Consider the following 15,922-nt stretch of genomic DNA (forward strand, 5'->3'; position numbering starts at 1 on the left):
TTATGTTGAATAAAAGGCTAGAACCCCTTTCTAATGCCTTATTCCTCATCACAGGTTCCATGTTGCAACCTGCCATGGCTAATAGTTACCCCAGAAAAAAGAAACCAAAAACTCCTTCAGAGAAACTCTACTCCAGAGACTAAGAAAAGTTCCTTTCATTTCTCTCATGGCAGAACTTGGTTATAGGCTTTGCCTTGGATGCCTAAGTCCTGGACCCCCAATTCCTCCCAAGTCCCTCCTCACATTGAAGAAGCGCCCCTGTTTGTAATTGGCGGGGAATCAATTGGTCTTTACAGTCATTTTATCCATGAACATAGCTCAGTTCAAGGTTTTTCTTACCTTGAACAAATGCCAAACTTTCTCTGCTCCTATGTTTAGGCACTGCAGTCCAGGAGCCAAACAACCCTTTGCTTTTTTTTTTTATTATTATTATTTTGGTGTAGGGTTCCCCCTAAAATCTATACCAGTGGGGGATGGGCCCATGCCGTGCTTTTCTTAAATGTTTTAATAGCCGAGTAATGGCAATTGCAACCGCGAGTCATTTTTAAATGTGATTTTCTTTAGAATTGTCATTTATGCTGCAGCAGGTTCTATATATGCTACAGATGCGTCACTTTACAGGCAGACTAAGGGGACCCCTCAGGCACTATATTTAAAGGAATTATTCATTTTTATTGTTGCACTTTAAGCATCATTAAAATCACTCCTGAAAAAACGATTCTAATTAAAAACATTTTGCATTGATATATGTCCCACAGGGCAGTACCCAGATCCCCATATCCCTTTTATGGCCAATTGCTTTCACGTAAGCCTTCAAAATGGGCACTTTTGATTTTTTTTTTTTTCCTGTTCGGTTCCTATAGACTAAGGGGGGGGGGGGGTTGCCATTCGGGTTGGAACTTTTCCCCTGTTCGGGAGTTCTGCTGCAAACCGGGGGGTGTTTGGCCCATCTCTACTGATAACCAAGGATCCCAAAGTTGAATTAATGTGGGTATCTACTTTTCTCTGTCAAAGCCAACTCCACCAGTTCAGTTAGTGTTTCCCTGGGTTTTCAGCATCCAGCATCTGCTTCAGTTTTTCAAGGCGTCCACCTGGTCTTCTGTGTTTAGCTAGAGAAAAAGCTTGGAAAAATTACAACTGTAATTTTTCTTTTTTGCATGCTTTGATTTATAGTTTATTATGATACTTTAGGAAAAAATGTTGTTTTATATGTGTAAGAATGTAATGTAAATAGTGGTGTTTACCTTTTTATTACTTAGGGTGGTTCTCCTACCCCTTTTGATCGCAATTATGGAACAAAACTAGGAGTCAAGGCTGTACTATGGATTTCTGAAAAACTGAGAGAGTCTTATCGCAGAGGTAGGGGGAACTCCAGGATCAAAGCGGTCACTATGAATATTATTTTACCAGAAATTTGCTATTCTCATAACCGCCAGATATTGTTCCCCATATTTTATTTCTATTTTAATCATTTTTATTGATTTTTTTTTTTTTCCAAAGAAAAAGAAATACAGCAGTAGTACATGTAATCGTAGTAGTAGTAGTAGTGCATGGCATTACAGAGAAATAAAAGAACAAAAAAAGGGGTAGGTACAAAATACCCAAGAGTGTGCTCATTGATGCATTAGCATACAATATATAATGAGTAGGTAGTAGGTTCAGCAATCAAGGGATTTAAGCTAGGTTTAGAAAAAGGACATGTATATGGCATCACCTAAAACCCTTTTGAATAGAAAATGAAGGGGGAATGAACTTGTAAGAAGTTAGCATATGTAACCATAAAACAATATGTTATGAAAACGGGGTTCTTAAGTGTTAGGCAAATAAAAGATGAAAAGAATCACATAAAAAGAAAAGCGGAATTCAAATTAAAGGCTGAGGATTAAAATACAAGAGGAAGCGGGGGGTGTCTGTCTGGAGGTCCACTACTGTCTATCCATATTTTCACCTCTGTTCAGATTCCATTCTTGGGATTCCAAATCCTTTCAAACATCAATTCATACAAGTTTACTCTTCAATAGGGACAGGTCCACCTCCTCACTTTTTCTGGCTCTGGCAATCTCTATCTTAGCCGCCAAAATTTAAAATGGATCAGTGTTTGAGCATGCCTAGAAATATTTTCAACTGGCTCATTTAAGAGGGCAACTTGAACGTTCCTGGCAATATTTACCATGGTTACTGAGTTTATCAGGGAATAGACTCTCATCCAAAAACCTGGGGAAAAAAATGAATGCTGTGATCTCTTCCTTATTTACTTTAAAGTGATTTGTAAAGCTAGAGTTTTTAAAATTAAAATGATGAATGTTGTATACTTACCTGCACTGTGCAATGCTATTGCAAAAAGCAGCCCAGACCTCCTCTTCTGGGTGAAAATACAAGAGAAGTGCGCACCGACTTTGTGCATTACCACTAAAAAGTTTATTGAAATCGAAATGGGTAGCGTATATTATACTCACAAACATAGGATGTGTACATGCATGTAGTAAATGGGAACTACTCGCCTCCAGAACACTTCTCTACTGCTGGATAGCGTGATGGCCTCCGCAAAGACCTGGTTTGGCTTACGCGTTTCGAGGGGAAACCCTCTTCCTCAGAGCCAAAATCGGCACTCGACTTGTGGAGGCCATCACGCTATCCAGCAAGTGTTCGGGAGGCGAGTGGTTCCCATTTCCTACATGCATGTACACATTCTGTGTTTGTGAGTATAATGTATGCTACCCATTTGGATTTTAATAAACTTTTTAGTGGTAATGCACAAGGTCGGTGGGCCCTTCTCTTGTTGTTTTCTTACAGTGTTTTTGGATACCCTTGGTCTGGGGGGGCAGCAAGACCACCATATCTGTGCTAAAAAGACCATTCAGAACATTCACCTTCCTACATACCACTTGAGCGCAGTAGAGATACTGTTTCTCCTCTTCTGGGTCCCCCATCAGTGCTTTCTGCTGCTCCTCCTCCCTGAGTGCCCCCATAGCAAGCCCCTTGCTATGGAGGCACTCCTCTGGGTCGGCTCTCAAGCCTGGTTGTGTGTATCCATAGACAAACACGGCATGGCTTGGAAACGGCCCCCCACTCCCTTCTCACAGTTTTTGACTGACAGCAGCGGGAGCCAATGCCTCCCGCTTTTGTCAGTAATGCTAGAAAATGAAGAGAGCAGATTGGGGCCTCTTGCAGGAACAGTGCTGGATCGAGTGTGGTGTAACGTAAGTGTTTAGTAAGGAGGGGCACACACATTGACCCTACGTTCACACCTATGCACTTTTCTGTGAGTTTTCCATTTTGCAGAAACACACCACAGTCCATTTGGAAACATGGTTTCCTATGGTACACATTCACATCTATGCATTTTTTTTTATCCAGTACATTTTTGGAAAGGGTCGGGGACTTTTTTCCCCGCAGCAGATTGTGTTTTGCGTATAATACACTTCAATGGAGTCGCACCTGAAACGCAAGTGTTGCGTTTTTTTATGTGTTTTGCATTTTGTTTCATTTTTCTTATTAATGTCAGCCCAATGTTAGGAGGGGGTGCCCGCCGGTTCCGGTATGGTAAGTAGTATGTTCCCCCTGTCGGGTTTTGGGAATAGACACGGGCCCCCCTGTGGATGGTCGGACCCTTTTGATCCTTGGGTCCCTCCTCTATCCTATAGCATGTGTCACAGATCTCCCTCTTGAGTGTGATTTGGTGAATAAGAACCAGGAGGCTTGGTTTGGGAGCTGACTATCGGAAGTCACTGTATGAGTGAGCACTGTAAAGGGACCATGACTGAAGTCAGTGGCTGGCATTACTGTTAGGATGGCCATGTAAGAGGGTGATATGATCCTACCTTATACATAAGGTTGCAGTTGCCTGGACTACCTCCATCCGCCGCCGCACACCTCCCGCAGGCCGCACAGGCCGATGCCTGCCTTCCGCAGGCCGCACGATGTAGCAGGCCGCTGCCATCTTTCCACAGAGGCCGCCGCCATCCTCCCGCGGGTCGCGTGGGGCCGCCATCTTGGCGTAGCCTCGTGTCTCCGGCATGGGGGCGGCCATTTTGGAGATGACCAGCTACCTCGAGGAGTAGCAGGGGAAGCGCCGGAAGGCGTGTAAAGGGGCGGAGCCGCCTCCTTTACCCGGGAAAACGATCCAAAAGACTTCCTGTCTGTAAGGGACAGCGCTGAGAGCAGTTTGGTAGAAGCTTCTGTGCATCTGGTGGTGAACCCTTGGGGTCTCTCTCTCTCTCTGTGGGGTCCGAAGCAGGTAACACTGAGGGGCGCTGTTGCGCTGGGGGATTACAAAAAAAAAAGCTTTTTTCTTTGCAATTTTTTTTTTGTTTGCTGGCAAGTGTCTTGGATTAATCATGGACCCTGCAACACATGTATCTCCACCTGATCCCCTCGAGGTGGCCGCAGGACCCTCCAGTGCCCCACTTATGATTGATGCATTATCAGCAGTTTTGGAGTCTTTGGTATCCCGGGTGGAGGTGGTCTGTCAGGGACGGGGGGCAAGAAAGCGACCCCCGCCTACCCCTATTTCATCTGACACTTCAGATACGGATTCTGAGCTTGTCGCTGCAGGTCCCTGGGGCTGCTGTCTCGGGTACGGTCTCCTCAGACAGTGAGGAGGACGTTTCTGCCTCCGCCATAGCGCAAGAAGAAGCGTTGGTGGATGCACTAGTTATGTCTGTCCGGGAAACCTTAAGTCTTGAGGTTACACCGGCAGAGGTAGCTGACACTGAAATTCCTTTTGGTACTAGCAAGCCTACCAAAATGGCGCAGGTTTTTCCCTTGCCCAAATGTTTTGGTAATCGAATTAAAGAAGAATGGGGTAGTCCGAAACGAACCCCTGCTATTTCCAAACGCATTGCTAGGCGCTATCCATTTGAGGAATCCCTCTTTAAAAAATGGATGGTACCACCAGTGGTGGACTCACCGATTTCCAGACTAAATAAAGCCACTGTTATCCCGTTGGAGGACGCTCCGTCCTTTAGGGATCCGGTGGATCGAAAAGTGGAAGCGGAATCCCGCTCCATTTTTTCCCTGATAGGGTCAACCTTTAGGCCAGTGATTGCCATTGGTTTAGTTTCACAAACATTGACAGAATGGACCAAATTGTTACGCCGTGACCTAAAGGGGAGAAGTATCCCCCCCGGCAGTATCAGATTTGTTGGAGCAGATTATACAAGGGCTACAGTTCATCTGTGACGCCGCCCTGGACTCCACTCCCTTGTTAGGGCGTGCATCGGTTTCAGCAGTGGTCCTCAGACGCGTGTTGTGGTTAAAGTGCTGGTCGGCGGATTAAGGTTCCAAAAAAGCCTTGGCTAATCTCCCTTTTCTAGGGGATCGCCTGTTTGGGGCCACCTTGGATGAGATTATAAAGAATCTCACTGGGGGCAAGAGCACTTTTTTGCCACAGACTGCTAAGGGTAAAGGACCTCGTAACAGGCGAGGACCTTCCTTTTCCGCTCATAAAAAGTTTGTTCATTCCGCTGGGGCGGGCGATAAGGGGAAGCCCTCCAAAGCCCCTTCAGGGGGTTTCAAAGGGCGCTGGTCGGGTAAACAAAAGTCCGGCTCAGCCAAACTTGAAGATAAGGCCAATACAGCCTGAAGGTGCGCCCCCACCCATCTCTGGGGTGGGGGGACGTCTTCACCGGTTTCCGGATCCATGGCTTTCCAGAATCCCGGACAAAGGGGTTCGCGAGGTCATACGGTCGGGATACAAGATCGAGTTTCGATCACTTCTACCGGTGCGATTCTTCCCTTACAACATTCGACTATCCCCGGATCGCTTAAAAGCTTTGCGGGGGGCAGTAATGGACTTGATGCAACAAGGAGTGGTAGTTCCCGTTCCTTGAGCAGAACGTTTTCAGGGGTTCTATTCGAACCTATTCACAATACCCTGAAAGGAGGGCAAGGTGCGTCCAATTCTGGACTTAAGAGCACTCAATCATTTTGTCCGGGTACAAGAATTCAAGATGGAGTCCATCTGAACAGGGGTGGCCCCCCTGCATCGGGGATTTCCTGGCGTCCAGAGACAGCTTCACAGGACATCAGCGTTTTCTTCACTTTTCCCAAAGATCATTCCTAGTTCCCACCAGGAGATTGAACTATCTGGGCCTAACTTTGGAGACATCCTTGGCAAGGGTGTGTCTCCTTACGGAGAAGCTCCGTAAGATTCAGTGAACGATTCGGATGTTGCTGTCTGTCAACTGGCCTTCCCTTCGGACTTGCATGAGGATCCTGGGACTGATGGTGGCCTTCTTAGAGGCAGTACCGTAAGCCCAGTCTCATACCCGAATTCTCCAAAAGGAGATTCTTTTCAAATGGAATCGGAATCCCGATTCTCTGGACAATCGGATCCGGTTGAGCGAGCGGACCAGGGAGTCTCTGGTCTGGTGGCTTCGGTCTCTGATGCTCAGCCAGGGGAAGTCATTTCTTCCGATAGAATCCAGGTTACCGATAAATGTATTGGAACTGAAAGCGATCAGACTTTGTCTGATTTTCTGGACCGAGCAGCTCCAGGGCAGCCCGGTTCGGATCCAGCCGGACAATGCCACGGCCGTGGCTTATGTCAATCACCAAGGGGGCACCTAGAGTGTCCTGGCGGCCATTTAAGTGGCCAGCATTCTTCGTTGGGCGGAACGGTTTGTTCCGGCTCTCTCCGCGGTAGTCACTCCGGGGGTGGAAAATCGGCAGGCAGATTATCTCACCCGTCAGATTCTGGATCAAGGGGAATGGCCTCTTCATCCAGAGGTATTTCACCAGCTGTGCCTTCATTGGGGCACCCTGGAGGTGGATCTGTTGGCAGCTCAGCTCAACAGGAAGGTGCGGAGGTTTGTAGCCCGCTCCCGAGATCCTCGAGCGGACGCAGCAGATGCGCTGGTCGCCCCGTGGGGACAGTATCAGCTACTGTATGCCTTACCTCCTCTCAAGTTGCTGCCAAAACTTCTTCGCAGGATAGAGGTGAAGGGAATTCCAGTTATCCTGGTAGCTCCGGACTGGCCTCGTCGACCCTGGTATGCCGACTTGGTCAGGCTGGTCGCGGACGCTCCTTGGAGACTTCCTCTCAGGGAGGATCTGCGGTCTCAGGGACCGATCTTCCATCCTGCTTTACAATCGCTGGCTTTAACGGCCTAGCTATTGAGACCCAGGTGCTGAAGGACAACGGATTGTCAACTTCAGTTATTCCTACTTTAATTAAAGCAAGGAAAGCGACTTCCAGAAAAGTCCATCATCGCACATGGAAGTCTTATATTGCGTGGTGTGAATCCCTTGGATTTCCTCCACGTGTCTATTCGGTGACCCGAATCTTGGCTTTTCTGCAACAGGGGGTTGAGCAGAAGCTGGCCTTGAGTACTGTCAAGGGTCAGGTTTCAGCGTTGGCAATCTTCTTTCAGAAACCTTTGGCTACCCATTCCTTGGTTCGGAATTTCATCCAGGGGGTGCGGCACCTGGCTCCGACAGTGCGCGCACCCTTACCGCCCTGGGATCTTAATTTGGTGTTGTCGGTTCTTCAGAAGCCTCCCTTTTAAAATATTAGGGAGATTCCCTTGCTTACGTTATCCCAGAAGGTGGCCTTCTTGGTGGCCATTACTTCTGCACGCAGGGTGTCAGAACTGGCCGCATTATCCTGTCGTTCCCCATATCTGGTGGTTCATAGTGATAAGGTGGTTCTTCGTCCGAATCCATCCTTCCTTCCTAAGGTGGTTTCAGAGTTTCATCTGAATGAAGATATTGTGCTACCTTCCTTGTGTCCTAAGCCCAGTCATCCTCGGGAGTTTGCGTTACATTCCTTGGATGTGGTTCGGGCAATCAGGGTATACTTGGAAACTACAGACTCGTTTCGTAAAACGGATTCACTTTTTGTGATCACGGATGGCCCTAGAAAGGGGTTGCCTGCGTCTGCCGCGACTATCTCCAGATGGATCAGACAGACGGTGGTACAGGCTTATTCTATTAAGGGTCGGAATCCTCCGTTCCCTGTTAAGGCGCACTCCACTCGTTCGCTTAGTGCTTCCTGGGCCTTCCGCCATCAGGCGTCAGTGGTCCAGGTTTGCAAGGCGGCTACCTTGTCGTCGGTTCATACCTTTACAAAATTTTATAAAGTTGATGTGTTGGCATCAGCGGATGCCTCTTTTGGCCGCAAGGTTTTGCAGGCCGCAATTTGAGGAGACCATTGGTCTACCTCAAGGGTTTTTTTCTGTTGGGTTTTCAGTTGAGTCTCATCCTTTGGTTTGATGAGCCTTTAAGACTTCTAGTCGGCACCGGTTGGGCCGTGTGGATTTAAATTTTGATTTTTGTTATCCCACCCCTCATTTGTGGCACTGCTTTGGGACGTCCCAATTTGATATTAATCAAGAGGACTGCGTCTGTCAATGAGCGACAGAGAAAAATGGATTTTTGTAAAATCTTACCGTAAAATCCTTTTCTCTTAAGCTCATTGACAGACGCAGTACCTGCCCCTCTACTTTTGAGTTGGGTTGGGTTAAATTCTCTGACACTGCTTTGTGACATAACATCCTGTAGCAGAGAGAGAGAGGATATACCCTCTGGGACTGCCCCTAAGGTGTGGACAGAACGTTTTCCTTCTGCCTAGTGTCCTACTCCTGTAGAGGGCAGTATAACCCAATTTGATATTAATCAAGAGGACTGCGTCTGTCAATGAGCTTAAGAGAAAAGGATTTTACGGTAAGATTTTACAAAAATCCATTTTTTTCTGAACACAAACTTTGATTTTTGCCTTGGGTAGCCTCTCAAGTCTGTTTTTTCTTCAGTAATCTTTAACGAACAGGTTAGGTTAACCGTCACGATACAAAATTGCAATGACAAAGCTTGGTACAGATTTTGCATTTTAAAATAAAGAGTTAGTGAACAGCAAACTTGAGTCATTTTTCCAGCCTACCGTGAGCGCATATGCCACCAACAGTTGGCTATCCAAACTACTTAGGAGAACCAAGTACGCAGGAAGTAGTACACATTACATTACAACTAGAACACCATGCTTCTGACATGCCTCACCTTTGTCCGCGATCTCTCAGCTCATTACATTTACCCCCAACTCTCAGCATTCTCCCAAGTATTGATAAAACGAAGAAGGAATCACACCTTGTTTATTTGATCTTCTACGCTTCACTTTTGTTCACAACACTTGTCCTTGATGGCTGAGAGCAGAGATTCACGCTTCCTTTCAGCAATGCACATGCAAATCCTGAGAACTCCCGATGCAGCTCTTTCCAGTGTATCACCACCATCAGGACAATCTGACTCTTATTAGTGTCATCCTCTTCCTTCGCATCTGCCCCCTCCGTAATATGGGGACTATATTTATTCTAATATCAAATGATATACTGTGCTATAGACCTTTACGTTGAACAGCTGCAAGCACCACAACTAGACATAACATTGTACAATGACAAAAAGGGTTAAACCTATGTTGCAGCACTTTTTAACCCTTTTTATATTTATTCTAGCTGTCAGAGCCCTTGCAGGCCAAATAAGCGCCAAGGGAACGCCCAGATTTTCTGCAGCAGCCTTTTGTAATATGTTTGTAAAACTGTTAGCCGCAGCACAAATATCCCATCCTATTTTAATTATTTTATCTTTTCAAGGTCGAGTATTTGCTAATTCCCCGGATACTGCTTGTGTAATTGGTCTCAATAAGAAAGTTGTAGCCTTCACATCTGTATGCGAATTAAAAAAAGTTACTGACTTTGAGTAAGTATATATTGATTTAAAATATCTCTCCTTCTCTATTCACCAATACCCAGTGTGATTCAAACTATAACAAAGTGTAACAGTTTCACCATTAGGACCAAGCTAGAGAAAAAAATTGTAATTAGAAAAGTTTAGAGAAATATTTTTGATTAAGTTTATCATTGGTATTGCATTAGGACTTTTAATGAGGTCCCCAAACCTAATTTTAATGTCGGCTAATATTTTTAAAACCGAACTCCTGGCAGACTTAAATACACAATTTATTGCAGTTATGCATTTATAAAGGAAGTCATTAATTGTACTTTTGAATGCGACTATCATAAGTACCTGATTTTACCTTGATATCACCTCCTGTAATCACTCATAGTGGTAGTGAGAGAGGGCCAATGCTGAAGCATACAATTGTCTACAATCTCTTTGTGATCTGTAGCCTTTACTAGAAATCCTTGAGCTCAATCATTTGGAGCAGGGTTCTTCAAACAACGGCCCTCCAGCTGTTGCAGAACTACGCATCCCATGAGGCATTGTAAAACTCTGACATTCACAGACATTACTAGGCATCATGGGTATTGTAGTTCCTGAACAACTGGAAGGCCATAGTTTGAAAACCCCTCATTTAGAGGGATGTTCCCTTCTTTCTGAATGCAATAAATTGAAATCTAGTTTCTATAGGTTTTCTAGGCTTTATACATCACTGTTAGAACACAATAGTGTAAAGTTTGTGCTTTTAATTAGCGTGTACACAGTTAAGTTCACTTTATTTTTATCTTCCAGACACAGAATGCCAAAGGAACAGTGGTGGTTGAAGTTGCGCCTGCTGCTGAAGATGCTGGCTAACTACCAAATCAGCTTAACAGAATATGTTTCAGGAAAGATTGAACATGTTACGCGGAGGACTCTAAGCATAGAAAAGGGCTTTTAATGCACCAGGGATATGGTTTTCTGTTCACCCTAAGCAAATAGACATTTTAACAATTCATCATAAAATAAAACAAGTATTTCTATAACATTGGACTACCATAATTTGATAAATGATGAAGAAAGTGTGCCAGGGTGCAGTGTTCTGTATACTTCATCCATATTCATAACAAATTGTTTCCTTTGCAAACGATAAGTTATCTCTGGCCTTTTAGCTGCTAATTGCAATGCTTCTATAAAACATTTCTTCAGATCTCTGTAACCTTGTGAAAATATTTAGTAAAATGGATCAACCATTTGACCAGTAAAAAACTAATTTTATATTTTGACAAAGGTATAATTTAGGTTACAGATATTTTAATTTAGAAAGGTATTGATTGTTTTACTGGTAATAAATAAAAGGAACAGCTGTAAATTCACATTAGTGCAGTGTAGGGAATCGTCACGACCATGTTGGGTAGTTAAAAGTAACCCCTCATTAAAATGCAATATTACTTTGTCTTCGTTTTTTGATAACACATTTCAGTCTACAATACTTTTGTTTAACCACATTAGGACATATTACAGTAAAAGAAAACTGTGTTTATGGCTGTTTAGAGAGGACACACTCCTTCTCTTTATTTTTCAGTGTGTGCGCTTCTTTTGCTTTAGTCTCCACAAGAATATTGAAACCTGACGATCAACATGATCTCTGATGTTTGTTACATCAGCTTAAAAAGTAGGAAAGGAGGTTGTTTCGCTAGGATGTTCCCCGAAAATGAAAGCAGAATTATAGTATATGAAATACTTTGGTTGAGACTATCTGAGAGACCCTTTCAATGGGTTGCCCAAGGCAACAGTGCACCAATCTCCTGTTATTCATGTCTTCTGGAAATGCAAACCTCAAGCATTATAGGCATACAGACTCAGTATGTGGAGTGAGTGTCAGCGAGGCCTCCAACAGGCTGCACAATTAACAGACCCATGACGGCTTGGTGTAGCAATGCTGATTTGCACACTGGCAGCAGCTTTTTAGTTTAAGTGTAGGCCCTATTAAAGGGCTGTACAATATATCTATACTTGCAATTTATCCACTGTATACAATTCTGTCTTAATCTGCTTTACTCTGCACCACAAATTTTCTTCTCCTCAAACAAGAGAGCTTGAATGCACCTTATTTCACAAAGTGCATGCGAATAAACAAAAAAAAAAAAAAAAAAAAAAAAGCATTAACCAAAGGTAACTTATTATGTTTCTGCCAAGCCTACCCCACCAACAGGCACAGTCCATCTTTTGTTGAGGTATTCTTATATGATGCTGGCTACTGTTATTAGTTGTATCTAAGATATAGAAGCACAGAAGGTTTTCATAGATCAGTATGGTCCACTTTAAAAACCTCTTTCTAAAAAGGGATTGTTAAAAAAATAGGAGCAATGTTTGAAAGCCGAGGAGCAACATTTAAGTAACAATTCTTGGTGCTTGGAACATTTTTTTTTTTTTCTGCCTACCTAATACTGTAATATTGCCGTTTTTAATAATGGACCATCATCCAGTATATGTGTACCCTTACCTTGTAAAACAACCTATTCAATTTAAAATGGAAATGAAAGGCAAAACATTTGTGTGTGTGTATATAATATATATAAAATATCTTTTTTATATAGAGAGGTGGGGGGGTGGAAAAATGGCAGCACACTGATCTACCCAGTGAATGGCTGTACAGGGGGGGGGGGGGACAGCAGTCTTGGCTATTGGAGGACAGGCAGGCTGTGCTGGCAGACAGAAAAACTGACCACACTGGGATGGATCTACTTTAACATGGTCTGCTTAAAAGATAGGTTTACTTTTGGAACATGTTCCAGCATCTGCAGCACCCTCACACGGTCACATTATTCATTCATTTTCTTTCTTGTGAATTAATGCTTACAAGTACCGTCAGGCTTTGCAGGTTGGGTGAACCTATCCTTTAGCAAAGCGGGGGGGGGGGGGGGGACTGGCATGTTCACCAGGTATTTTACAGAAAGGAAGTAATGCAAAGAGAACAGGATATCTTTTAACATACATACATGGTACAACAGACACACATCAGGAATTTAAAATGTTGTGGTAACATTATCTTTAAGGTGTATTTTGAATTTCAAATCAGATTTTTAAGGAGTAACTATTGCTGACAAAATATATTGTAGTCTTTTCTAGGTGGACTAGTTGTTTAAACATAAGTTGGTGGGGATTTTTAAAATATATATGAGATTTCACATTTTAGAATATATACAATTTCAAAAATATTTTCTTTTTAGAATATGTATATGCCCATGAAAGTAAATTGCTTCACCATCAGATTGATATTGATAATTAAACTTCTGGAGCACTAAACATCTGCATTATTCTGGTCCAGAGTTTGTAATATTTTTTTTTTCCCTACCCCTACTACACAATAAACCCAGTATTGCGTAATATTGATTTACCATAGCAATAAGGCTTTGGCACTCAACCCCTTCCTTATACCCTTCTTGACTTATCTTCAGATGTGTAATAAAGAGATATTTTTTTTTTTGTCATTAGAAAGGTACTCTGTCTGGATTGACATTTACAATTGCATACTCTGCAGTACTTAGTCAGTGTGGAGGGGGCAGTAGTGTGCAGGCTATGCAAAATAAATGCAAGAAAAACAGTGTTATACCAACTTGTGTGTTTAGAAAGTTGTAGTACTCCTACAAAACCCTTTTCGATGGAGAAGCCATTACATATGTGGAATTATGTTGTAAATGTTCTGGGTTAATCAGAAACTTAACAGTTTACTGGCTTTTAATAGCGCTGTTGATATTTCCATTGTGCACTACTACTAGCTCTCTGCCCATATCAGAAGATAACTTGATTAAACCTATGGCACAATTATAAATCTTGATTTTTCTAAAGGAAATTTATGTATGATATCACACCGACACTCCATTTCAGCCTTTAGGTTAGGGCTACATGGACATCAGTGCTGCTAATGAGATGACTGCGAACAAGTTGTAAAACCCTTCAGCAACAAATAGATTTACTTGTCACTGTAGCCTTGGGCTTACAAGGACTAGTAGTAGTAATTAAAAGGCCTTACTGTTGTATGACAGGACTGCTTGAAATCAAGCAATGTCTTTACCCACACTTGCACATCAGTCATCACTATCAACATTCTCAATCATAATTACCTAATAGTATATTTGTTAAATGACACGCTATGTAAGTGATTGGTTGAAGAAATAGACTAGTTGAAAATACGGTATTTCATGTTCACCTGAGTTTGCTGATATTATCAGTGTGATTTAAAAAGATACTGTGTATGCATATTAGATGAAATAAAATGTATATGAAAGGGTTATGTATGTAATATATAATTTTGAACATCTATGTATTATGATTCAGATACAGGCCTCCATGATTACCAGTATGGTGTACAAGGCTGAGTAATGAACTCAATAAAATACCTTGACATCTAAAACCATTCAATTTTTTTCTGTTTTTTTAGCCTGTGTGTACCACTTGTATAATTCAGACATAAACGAAGACAATGAGGCTGGATTCAGTCTTTTGCATATGTGGCCCATGTTATTGCAGCACTCTGTATATGTACATTGCACTGGTGCAATTCATTATAAATGGTACCCCAACAGACCTATGCAGCAGAGAAAGCACACCACCTCTTTGCCACACAATGAATATATGTAAGCTGTCCTTTGGGGGGTTTGCTGCATTGGCTAGAAAATAGTGCAGATAATTCAATTCATAAATTGGGCTGCCTGAAAGTATATGTGAACCTCTACCTTGTAAAACAACCCTTTCAGTTTAAAATGGAAATGCAAAGCAAAACATGCGTTTGTGTATATAAATCGAATATACAGTGCTCAGCATAAATTAGTACAGGGAAATAAATGGATGATAGTCCTTCCCTGCGCTATGCTTCTATCACTTCAAAAGGCTGATGCTGCTGTTCATCACTATGTGACTATATTCAAATAAAACAAATATCACAGCGCAAAAACAGTGAAGTATACTACAAGAGGTTTTGTTTCACCATTTGTTCACGCTTTGAGTTTTTTTCAGGGGATATATAAATATATAAACACATTTATGTGTATGTAGATGTATTATACACACTGTTTTTAACACTTCACTGTTTTTGCGCTGTTTTATTTGTATAAATGAGTACATCCCTTTTGAAAAGTGAGATTTTATTCAATATCTCAATGAACACAAGAACAATTTCAAAAATTTTTAAAAAACTGGGTTTTATAGAACATTCGTTTAGCCCCATTACATGGAAGTAAGATTAACCACATACTACTCGCCCACCTTCAAATGACGGCGGAGCGGTGTAGCTAGGACACAGCGCGATCTCGGTAAAGAGTCAATGACATGACTCTTAACCCATGTGATCGGCTGTGTCCAATCACATCCGGTCACATGTAAATGAGGAAGTGTTGTTATTCCGCTCTCCTCGCCTCACACTGTGAGTGTGTGAGGCGAGGAGAGCCGATCAGTGGCTCCTCCTCATAGGGGAGACAAATACAAGTAATCAGGGCACTGATCATCAGTGCCCTAATTACACAAAATGTAAATAAAGTTCCAATTACTGCCTACCGTCAGTGCCCACAATCGGTGCCCATCAGTGCCTGCTCATCTAGGCACTGATGGGCACTGACTGGCAGCACTATGGGCACTGATGGTGCTGCTCATCAGTGCCCATCAGTGCGGCCTCATCAGCGCACATCAGTGAAGGAGAATTTATTTATTTTCAAAATTTACTCACAGAAAATGAGAAACTTTTTTCTTTCAAAATGTTTTTTCTTTTTTTTTTTTTTTAAGAAATAAACCCAGAGGTGATTAAATACCACCAAAATAAAGCTCTATTTGTGTGAAAAAAATGATAAAAATTTCATATGGGTACAGTGTAGCATGACTGCACAATTGTCATTCAAAGTGTGAGAGCGCTGAAAGCTAAAAATTGGCCTGGGCAGGAAGGGGGTGAAAGTGCACTGTAGGCAAGTCGTTAATAATATAACTTAGGTTTCAAAATCTTCAAATTTACTCAAATTAGTTAATGCGAAAATGAACACACCCCACAACAAAAACTACTACATCTAGTATTTTGTTGACCTCCATGATTTGTAATGACAGCACCAAGTTTTCTAGACTTGGAATGAACAAGTTAATGACCCATTGCAACATCTATCTTTTTCCATTCTTCAAGAATGACCTCTTTTAAAGCCTGGATGCTGGATGGAGAGTGATGCTCAATTTGTCTCTTCAGAATTCCCCATCGGTGTTCGATTGGGCTCAGATCAGGAGACGTACT

The 15,922-nt window shown here is 42.6% G+C and overlaps 1 protein-coding gene across 1 annotated transcript in view; it reads left to right on the forward strand.

The window, feature by feature from the left end:
- PFKL (phosphofructokinase, liver type) overlaps positions 1-10,998 on the forward strand; it is a 206,591-nt gene extending 195,593 nt beyond the window's left edge. Inside the window, exons 20-22 of the mRNA XM_082260714.1 lie at positions 1,260-1,359; positions 9,585-9,690; positions 10,465-10,998. Coding sequence (XP_082116840.1) covers positions 1,260-1,359; positions 9,585-9,690; positions 10,465-10,612 — 354 coding nt within the window. The 3' untranslated portion in view covers positions 10,613-10,998. The remainder of the gene's footprint in view (positions 1-1,259; positions 1,360-9,584; positions 9,691-10,464) is intronic.
- The last annotated feature ends 4,924 nt before the right edge of the window (positions 10,999-15,922 follow it).

Source organism: Pelophylax lessonae, assembly GCF_965119305.1.
Source record: "Pelophylax lessonae genome assembly, chromosome: 6".
In the NCBI taxonomy this organism is placed as follows: Eukaryota; Metazoa; Chordata; class Amphibia; order Anura; family Ranidae; genus Pelophylax; species Pelophylax lessonae.